This window comes from Penaeus monodon, chromosome 36 (genome assembly GCF_015228065.2).
Source record: "Penaeus monodon isolate SGIC_2016 chromosome 36, NSTDA_Pmon_1, whole genome shotgun sequence".
NCBI lineage: Eukaryota > Metazoa > Arthropoda > Malacostraca > Decapoda > Penaeidae > Penaeus > Penaeus monodon.
In genome coordinates, this window is record NC_051421.1 from 29,742,193 (window position 1) to 29,752,104 (window position 9,912).

General features: G+C 36.7%; 1 protein-coding gene across 1 annotated transcript in view; it reads left to right on the top strand.

Moving 5' to 3' along the window:
* LOC119595622 (nuclear factor of activated T-cells 5-like) overlaps positions 1 to 7,903 on the top strand; it is a 33,793-nt gene extending 25,890 nt beyond the window's left edge. The window contains 4 exon segments of the mRNA XM_037944732.1: positions 675 to 788; positions 1,515 to 1,816; positions 1,818 to 3,345; positions 3,540 to 7,903. Of these exon segments, the coding sequence (XP_037800660.1) occupies positions 675 to 788; positions 1,515 to 1,816; positions 1,818 to 3,345; positions 3,540 to 3,544 (1,949 nt within the window). The 3' untranslated portion in view covers positions 3,545 to 7,903.
* The last annotated feature ends 2,009 nt before the right edge of the window (positions 7,904 to 9,912 follow it).

Consider the following 9,912-nt stretch of genomic DNA (forward strand, 5'->3'; position numbering starts at 1 on the left):
ACATAGAGGTGAAGTGACTGATAGCTAACTAGTCTTTGGTTTCTTTGGCCAGTAACTGCCACCTCAAGCCATTGGAAGAGAAGACTCTACCAAAAGGAGTTTCTCCTAGTAATTACAAAGATCTTTTTTCATGGTCTGATATTGATGGTATAAAACAGTAGTGATCTAAGAGGATAGTGAAGTAGTTTTGTGTACCTTGTCAGTGTCTTTTGACTGAAATAAAATAGATAAACATAAGAAATAATGTGATTATGATGAAAAACAGGCAGAGAAAAATACACCGGTATCATTTGAGTCCGTATGTGTCTCTACAGGTAATTGGATTATCTGCAACTGAAGCCTCAGTGATTGGGCTTCTGTGTGCAGATATTAGGAACTTAACCATGGATTATCCAAAATTATTTAGATTTAGATTATTAGAATTTTGCCTGTCTGAATATATTTACTTGAAATAATAATCTGAAACTTCACATTTTTATGAAATGATTGTGTATATTTTTGTATAGGAAGAATATGTATAGATAGAATAATAGATTTTAACCAAGTGGAATTTTGCTATCATGTTTCGATGACCTAAATCATTCATTAATATTTGAACTTGCACTTTCTCTTAAGACCTCTTAACTTTTCTCGCATCTTCCAATCTTTAAAACTTTTCCTTCGCACGTTTGTAGGTGCCTTGCAACTGAATCTCCAGTATGCGGAAACAAGATCGTTGCCTGTGCTGATGCCAGAAGCTCCAGGTCCGGCTGTGGTCTCTCAGAGCTCACCCATCAAGATTTCTCAAGGTAAAGCCTAAGGGATGAGTCATTTAGTGCTGTGGGGTTTGTGTGGAGTCATGAAGTTTACACATTGGTGATGTGACTGTCACGTCATGAAGTATTTGGCTCGAGTAAGGCTAATTCCCAGAGTTCGGTCCAGTGGGTTAATGGGTTGGTATTTGTAGAAGTTGATGAGTGTGGATGTATGTTATTTGATTACATGGCAGTGGTAGTTAATGAGTAGATTAGAATATTAGAGATACTAAGCTGTATAAATGGAAAGTATCACTGTTATTCAGGCCCATTTTGTCCCATGTATGCACTAATGTATGTATGTATTTCATTCTTTTTTTGTACACAGTATTATTGTCAGTTACATTTGTTAGTATCTTTTTTTTTTTTTTTACTTGGTTCTCCCTTTCTCTCTTTCTCTCTTTCTCTCTCTTTCTCTCTCTCTCCCTCACCCTCTCTCTCAGTCCTCGTCTCTCTCTCTCTCTCTCTCTCTCTTTCTCTCTCTCCTCTCTCTCCATTCATCTCATCTTCTGCATCTCTCGCGCTCTCTCTCTCTCTCTCTCTCCCTCCCTCTCTCTCCCTCTCTCTCGCTCTCTCTCATCCTCTCTCTCGCTCTCTCTCTTCTCCTCTCGGTCGTTCTCTCTCTCTCTCTCTCGTCTCGTCTCTCTCTCTCTCTCTCTCTCTCTCTCTCTTTTATGATTATAAGATGTAATGTTTATTAACTGCTCTTTCTCCTTTCAGCCTCCACATCCCCTGTTCCTGGCCCGGCTGTGATGCAGCAAACAATGCGTGTATCAAGGTTCCCTGTCAACTCTGCTGCTGGCAAAAAGCCTATAAGCCGGCCCCAGAGGTCCTCAGCACGCATCCCTAAGGGAAAGGTGTCCCCCGGCAGAACTTCCATGCTGGGGGGAGGTGTGTCAGCTCAGCCAGAGTCAGTGTTAAGCTCTGTTCCGAGTGCTGAGAGCAACGACATGGATGTTAAGGAGGAAGAGACATACATAGATGAGAATGGCTCCAAGATGACCCTGCAGAAGCAGTCAGTTTCAAGGCACAGTCAGCCTAGAGAGCTTAGTTGAGATGCTGAAGATTGCACTTTCCCTGCCATCGGGATCGAATCTGCACAACTCTGTTCTGCAGCTGGTTGAAGAGCTGGTGAAGTCCATGAAGGAAAACATCTCATCGCCTGGTGGTGCCAAGACCCCGGAGGAGACTGGTGAAAAGAGCTCTGGAGTGTCGGCCACCTCTCAGAGAATTTCTGCTGCACTTCCTGTGTCAGCCACACACTGTCTTTCAAGTCTTTTGACGGCCAAGACACAAAAATCAGCTGGGGTGAGTCCCATTGTTCCCATGGTGCCCAAGAGCACCTGTGCCCCCACGGTGATGCCTCCCTCGACTGCCATGACTTCAACTGTGTCCCCAACTGTCAGTCTCTTACCTTTCACAGTGTTGTCTTCAATGCCATCATTGCACACAGTCAGCTCAGGCCCCAGAGTGGCCCGTGTGGCTCCCATCACATCAATGACACCTGTTGCTTCCACCACTGTGGTCTCCTCTCCAGGACTTGCAAGAACAGTTCGTGTATGCGTGGGAGAGACTCCAATCAGTCAGGAGCCACCAAAAAAGAAAATGCGTGACCAAATTGTCCCCATGGAATACCAGTACATGCAGGGAGCAGGTATTAACTGCAGTCTGCCTACAACTATTGTATCACAAGCTGCAGAGAGGGCTGACTTTGCATCCATTGTGTCTGCACCACAGCAAAAGGTGGTGGTGAGCCAGTGCAACCCCCTGGTTACACCCATTTGTACAAATACCTCTGGCAATACTCCTGACAGTAACATTGGCAGTTCTGCTTCTCAGACGATTTTCAATACTTCTCCAGTTCAAAACAATTCTATCATTAACCAAGTGATAAATGTGGATCAGCCAATTGGAAACTCAACACAGCAAGCAGTGTATCAGCCCATCAATCAAGGTCTAATGCAGACATTCAATGAATCGGCCAACCAACATGTCAATCAGTCTATGGCTATGGATGTAACACAAACACTGATGCCAACACAGACCCAGGCATGTCAGCCACCAACACATCATGCAACACAGAATGTATCTCAAACTGAAGCTGACACAGGATCAAAGATAGTAGCCCAGCACACCAACCAGCAGCAGCCTCTGAACGGGTCTCCTGCCATGCCTGTTGTGGTCTCAGATCCTTTGCTGTCACAATCAACCGGTCTGTGCCAGCTGATGCCAACACAGGTGGTTGTGACAGCCACCACAACCTCCCATCAAGCACCCATGATCACCACAGTGCCAGTTGCCTCATCAGCACTGACAAGATCAGACCCACTTCTGTCACAGTCGAGCCCAGTGGCACCAATGCAACTTGGAACGACCACTGTTCCTGTAACCAGTCAGAGTCAACAGACAGACAATAGAAGCCAGGGGGAAGTACTTCTGAATCATAATGCAACAACCACACAAGCAACAATGCAGAATGAAGTTAGTTCAGCTATCAACCTTTCAGAAACTGAACTTCTCAATTACTTTGATCCAAATTGCTTTGACAATGGTAAGTAATTTATGTCTGTTATTACATTGATAATATGTTTACATGCATACCAGTACTAGTAAGTATTATAACTTAGAGGTAATTTTGTAATTATCATTATTATTGTTGTTAGTGTTGTTGATATATTTATCGCTTTTATTATTGGTAGTAGTATGGAATTTTTCTTCAATCCAAATGAACCTTTCTCCTTCCAGTGTGAAGCTGCTTGCTTGAAACATGCATAATTAATTGGAGAGCAGCCCCTTGGCCAGTGGCCTGACTATTAAAGGGACCACAGTCTCCAGCAACCTGCAGCCCAACTGCTGCTGGTGTGGGTTGGGTTGGAGGACCTTTCCAGCAGGCTTGACAGCTCAAAGGAGGATTGACGTCCAGCCTGTTTCATAAATGTTGAGGCTTGCTGTGTTCTCAAGCTGTACACAGTAACCAATGACAATACTGGTGTGTTTTCAGTGGATGATTAATGAATGTTTATGGCAATATTGTGGACCAATTAATAAAGATGTTCAGGTCCTGTGTAAGCAGAAATTGTATGATGGATACCAGACCGAAGAATAAAACGTTTCTGATGATGATAGGTTAGAACCAAATTGGTGTAAGATATGCACTAAATAATTTTACAGTAATTAGTGTTATTTTTTGAAAGCAACTTTTAAAAGAAGAATAAATGGTAGTCCACTGCAGCCTGATCACACCTAAATAGTCTAATCTGTTTGTTTGTTTTTAGAAGTTTTGAGAAAGGAGTTTATAGGTTCAGGTATTAAACTCTCTCTAGAAACTCTAGTTTATTTAGAACACACATGAATGGCTTTTAAGGTTTTAAGGGTTTATACTGTTATTTAGAAGACTTAGGTTAAGCCCACAATAAGCATTGTTATTTGATATTTTTGGTTGTAACACAGCGTTTCTCTTTCTTGTGTTCAGCCAAGAAAGTCTTGATTTCCTGGTACTTTCGTTCTTTTCCCTATCAGTGACTTTATTTTTTTTTTTCCCTTTTAATTATTCATTGATATTCAATGTGACTTAAATTAGGCATAGTATATGAACTAATTTATTTGATAACTACATGCTCAAAATGAGAAATGACAGCCTCATTTGTTGTATCAAGATTCATTAAGAATTATCACTTTTGTTCGTTGTTAGCTGTAAGAGCAAGATCCAAACAGTGTAGTCTTGTGGCGTTTTATGTCATGTGTCTATTTAGTTTGGATTCCTTTTTTTCTTTCTTTTCTTTGCCTTTGCTTTTCCCAACTTGTTTTATTCTTCTTTATTATTTTTTTTTCTGTGCAAGTCTCTTTCTCTCATCTTTCTTCTCATCCCTCGTTATTTTCGTACAGCCATGAAATTATCAGTTTCCTCAGTTTCTTCTTCTATTTTTCCTTATTCTTCCGTTTTGTCCTCTTCCACACGTGTCAAAAGAGCTTTGGTTGGCGTTTATGAGAGTATGTGTTGTTAGTCTTTTGCCTGGTCACGGAAATCGCTTAGGATTGCACGAACAACACTTGTGCTTGTGGCTTAATAAACTTAAAAGATAAGAAATAAATAAGTACTATGATTTAAGTACTTGTGATTTGTACATAGTTCTATACTTCAAAATTATGTCACATATATATATATGAATATATATATATAAATATATTGTTATATGCAAACTTGTGTTTGTAATCAGAATTAAAATAGCTATATATTTGATTATTAGTTAAGCTAAATAAGAGTTATAATTATTATATTGTACTTAAGTCTTTTTTCTTTTCTTTTCTTTTGTTTCTTTTCAAAGACATCACTGTTTGTTATTTAGCAAGAGTATTTTCAAAAGTACTGAGAGTCAGCTACATATATTTAGTTTTAAGTATATTTTACTATAGAATTGCCATAATTGTATGTTAACCCAATCCTTGTTTAGGTTAAGAAGTGGAAATCTCACCCTGTCTTGTAATTTGCATATATATGTATGTATCCACATGTGCATATATATGTATTACTTAGTCCACTGTAAATGTGTCAGTGCTAACCATTGATGATTCTACACTGCATTGAGGGTTTGGTTCAGTGGAAATTTCAGCCCACAACTCCATTACTGTCTTGAGTCACTAAGTAGGGGCAGTACAAATTAATGTTTGTGCAATATCTTTTAGATGTTCATTTCTTTGCTCTGTACATAATGACATCTGTTGCCAAAGTTGTTAGTAAATAGGCTGATTGAAATGTACCTTTGAATAACTGTTTTCTTAGGAGAAATTCTGTTGCAAAAGAATATGTGCTATTGAACAAGGACTTTATGGCTTAGCATGTGTAAATTAGAGAGCCAACTTGCTGTAAATGCTACTAATGAGTATTATTTTTCCATATTTACCCCAGAAGTGCTTATTTTGATACATGATACAATTTCATCACTATCCAGAGATGACAGTTGGATTTTGAGTGTGCTGGTATTAAATACAATTTAGCTGGTACAATTCTTTTCATGCTTTTCTTTCTCCAGAATCTTATTTTGATACGTCAGAGGTCCCCCCTAATGACGACAACTTCTGTGCTCTCTAAGATTAGACTTTCCAGTAGATCAGCAGAGTTTTCTTTTCAAGGGCATAAGGAGGGACTCAATGTTTTTTGATCTTCCTATCCATTTTTGTTTAAACATTTCTTGAAAATGAAAAAAAAAATGAGAACAGCCCCTTTTTACTTCTCTCTTTTGAGATATACGAAATGGAATTTTCTAATTAGACGAGACTGGTCCCTCCATTGAAATATTTTTCAAACTCGTGTCCCTTGATGAAGGATACACTTCATTAATGCTGGGAAGTGAGGGTTAGAAGGTAATTTTTATCAGAAAGACAATTCTTGTTGCTACCAACTGCATTTTCATGGAAGTTAAAAATATCTTTGCTTTTGGTCAAAAGACAGACAATAGAAAAGGCGTGGTACTCTTTCCTTTTTTTATTTTATTTTGCTTACAGTTTTATATGTATACAGTTTTTTCTCAAGCTTTTCTGCCATGGGGAAGCTGGGAAGTATATATATGTGGACCAACCTATTTCTAATATTCATCAGTATTTGTGCTCATCTTCATGGTTTCGATGGAAGACCCCACAGTATTCATTTAATGTTGTGTGGTCATGTCTTTAGGGAACATGATTAATTTAACCAGATTTAACAGATTCTCTCATCCTTGTAGATGGGGTTCTACTCAACCTCTTCGTATGTTTAGAAACTGCCAGTATATTGTAGGCAATTGAAGAGTAGCATGTATTTTCCATGTCTTACAAATTCAATCGAATATTTAATTTTTTGGCATTTTCAACATTTTGACAGTAGCATATTTTCATATACTTTTGTATGGACTAGTATGGTCAAAGGCTTTTGAAAGCCATGTTTTATAGTACACAAGGCAAGAATGTAATGGATGGATACTGTCACTGTTTGAGGGAATGTTGATTCATGGAAACTGTATTATACTGTAAAAGCATTTTATTACAGTGACAGAACATACCATTATAGAAGTAAGCAAAGGAGTCAAGTAAGCAGATTTTAAATGTTGACATTGCTGTGTTCATGCTGAACACCAATGTCAGGACAGCTGAGGCAACAGGACCATTGAGTTGGGAACAATTTAACTTTCTGTGTAAAAAACAAAAACAAAAAAAATTTAGCTCAAATGTTCATAGTCATTGAGGTTCTATATAAATATAATAACATCCCTTTAGCTTAATGAAGGCCCATGATACAGCACCAGCAAATTTGAGATAATGATATGTACATGGTGTCTGCACAATCCAGTTACCCTTTGTTTTAACGTTCACAGTCAAATAGTCACAACATGCTTGTGATTGCATTCTTACGTAAAGAGATTGTTGGATGATTATGTCACTGAGCAGTCTCAATTCTAGTGCTACAAAGTTCAGGTGTATTTCAAAGGCAGTATTTCATGTAACTATGATAGTTTTGATATCCTGTTCACTCTCACTAAGCTTTGCTTTTGTGCTAAAGGATAAACAGGTAAATAGGTGCCGAGACAATATTCTTTATGTAATTCTAGAAATTTTTACAGGACATGAATATCAGCTATACATAGGAATGCATTCAGTATAGTCATGAAGCTTGTACAATTATGTATTTGGAACAATATGCTGCATCAAATTATTTTTTGCCAGAAATTAGCTAATAGGACATACAAAGACACCATGAACACATCAGTTTGTGAAATAATTCTTTAAAAAAATATTAAAAGAAGTAGATGCAAATTTTTCATCATTAATTTTTCTTTCTTTTGTTTTTTATAACATATATTTTTTTAATATGTATAACTTTTGCTTTCCTGGGCACTCCCATTTGGATTGTGTTGTGGACCAAAACAGTAGTTGTAGTGTCTTCATGAACGATAAAAAAAAAATTAACAGTTAATTTCCAGCAGAGTTAATTTTAAGAAGACATTAGTATTATTTTGTGAATTCATTGAAGGCACTGCTTTTTTAAGCTTCTGTTGGTAGTTTCTATTCAACCATGCATAAATGGCTTTACAGATATTGGATTTGTGCATTATAATTAATAAAGAAATGGTTATATACATTGTATTTTCCAATTAAAACCCTCATTTGGAAAAAGGTCACTAGTTGGAAATAGAGAAATAAAGCAAATGCAGTTGCAAAAGAAAAAAAAAAAAAAAAAAAAAAAAAAAAAAAAAAAAAAACATTAATTGGAAAACATGAAATTAAATTATCTAATACTCTGGTAAAGAGAAATGTTCCAGCTGCATTCATGTAATTACATTTTTGGAGTAACATGTTAGCAGCTTGTTCTGAATGACTTTTCTGAGACAGCCAAGATAATGTCTTTGCTTCAAATTTCAGAAGTAAGAAAATGCATGTGTAAAACCTATTTCATTCCTAAATATTTTTCTTATCTCTTCATTTACATCACAGTCATTAGCCAATAATTCACAATGCATCACCAGAACAAGGCAAATCAATACTGGCATTTTGTCAGCTCTGAAAATTAAATTCACTTGCTTGGTGTTGGTGCCTCTGTGTGGACCAAAGTCCTGAAGCGGCAACCCCCTTGGGTATGTGGCTTATAGGTCTGGCCAACACTCACACTCACACGGGGTATCAAGACTCCTTGCCTCCTCTTTGCAATGCTATTACTCCTTTTTCTGTAGATGTGATTTTTGCTGTTATGCCTATTTTCCAAGGTCTATATTTGTCATTTGTTATGATGGATCAAGATGATAATAGGCTTTTTTCACTGAGCAGTCTCCATATTACCTCTCCAGGTAGTTTACGTTTTATGGAATAACTGTAACAACTAAACTTTTATTGTATTATTTTTTTCTATTTTTGCATTATTCTATTTTCCATAACCCGAAGCTGCTGGGGATTGCATGTGAGTACATGCCATGCCCACACAGAGTTTAATTTATTAGTTGTTTTTACACATAGATGGCTCCACTAGTACTAAGTCACCAATGAGGCAGTTACCAGTACTACCTGTCTCAACTGTTTACTCTTTTGCTTGATTCTCGAAGAAAAAAATCTGGTATCTAATAATGCTGTTAGTAATGTCAATAACACTAATAATTATAATGTCTATAATAATAATAACAGCATCAATATTGATAGCATTAGTATATAATAATAATAATAATGATGATAATAATAAAAATAATAATAATAATAATAATAATGATGATTAATAATAATAATAATAATAATAATAATAATAATAAAAACACTTGCAAAGCCATCTATGTGCAGAGACATTTCACAAAACATACTACAGTGAACAAAAAATTTTCAGGAGGCTTCAATGCACCATATGCTTTTGGAAAACTGTAGGCAGGAATAGTTTCCTGCAAATGGACATACTGTCCTCCATGGAAACATCCCTTAATAAAGTCCCGCTGAGTCAATCGTGCTGCAGGGACTTTGTGCACTCATGACAAGATGCTCTCAGCATCCAACACTTGGTTATAATTTCTCATAATGAGACATTCCCTTTAACCAAATTCTTTCATGGCAAGGTGTCCACATCACCTGTATCCAATGGTTTAACAAAAAAAAAAAAAAAAAAAAAAAACAACAACAATTTTGGGAGTGACAAAAAACCCTACACTGGATGAGCAACAAACACAGAAGAATCAAAAAGTGTTCAGAAGTAACATGATATGAAAAAAGGGAAAGAGAGCAAGATCAAGCGATATGACTTTTAATTGTAATCAGCAATGAATATATTTAAAAAGTACAATAAAGTGCACATACTTTTGATTCAATCAATATAATAAAATAAATATACTTGTCACCTTTTCAATATATCAATCAAATATTTACTTTTATCATACAGAGAGAAAATTTAAGAAAATTTAAGAAAATTTTAAGATGAACACAATATCAAAGAATAATGCTTTTTCTTCTCTCTGTTACAGAATAAACTATTTAGAAATTAACAAATGCCCTTTAAAACAGTTGTGGTACAGGGTATTAAACTTACCAATTTAGTCAGTCATTGGGCAATTCCTCAAAACCTCTCTTCAGTTATGTATGTATGTACACACACACACGCACACACACACACACACAC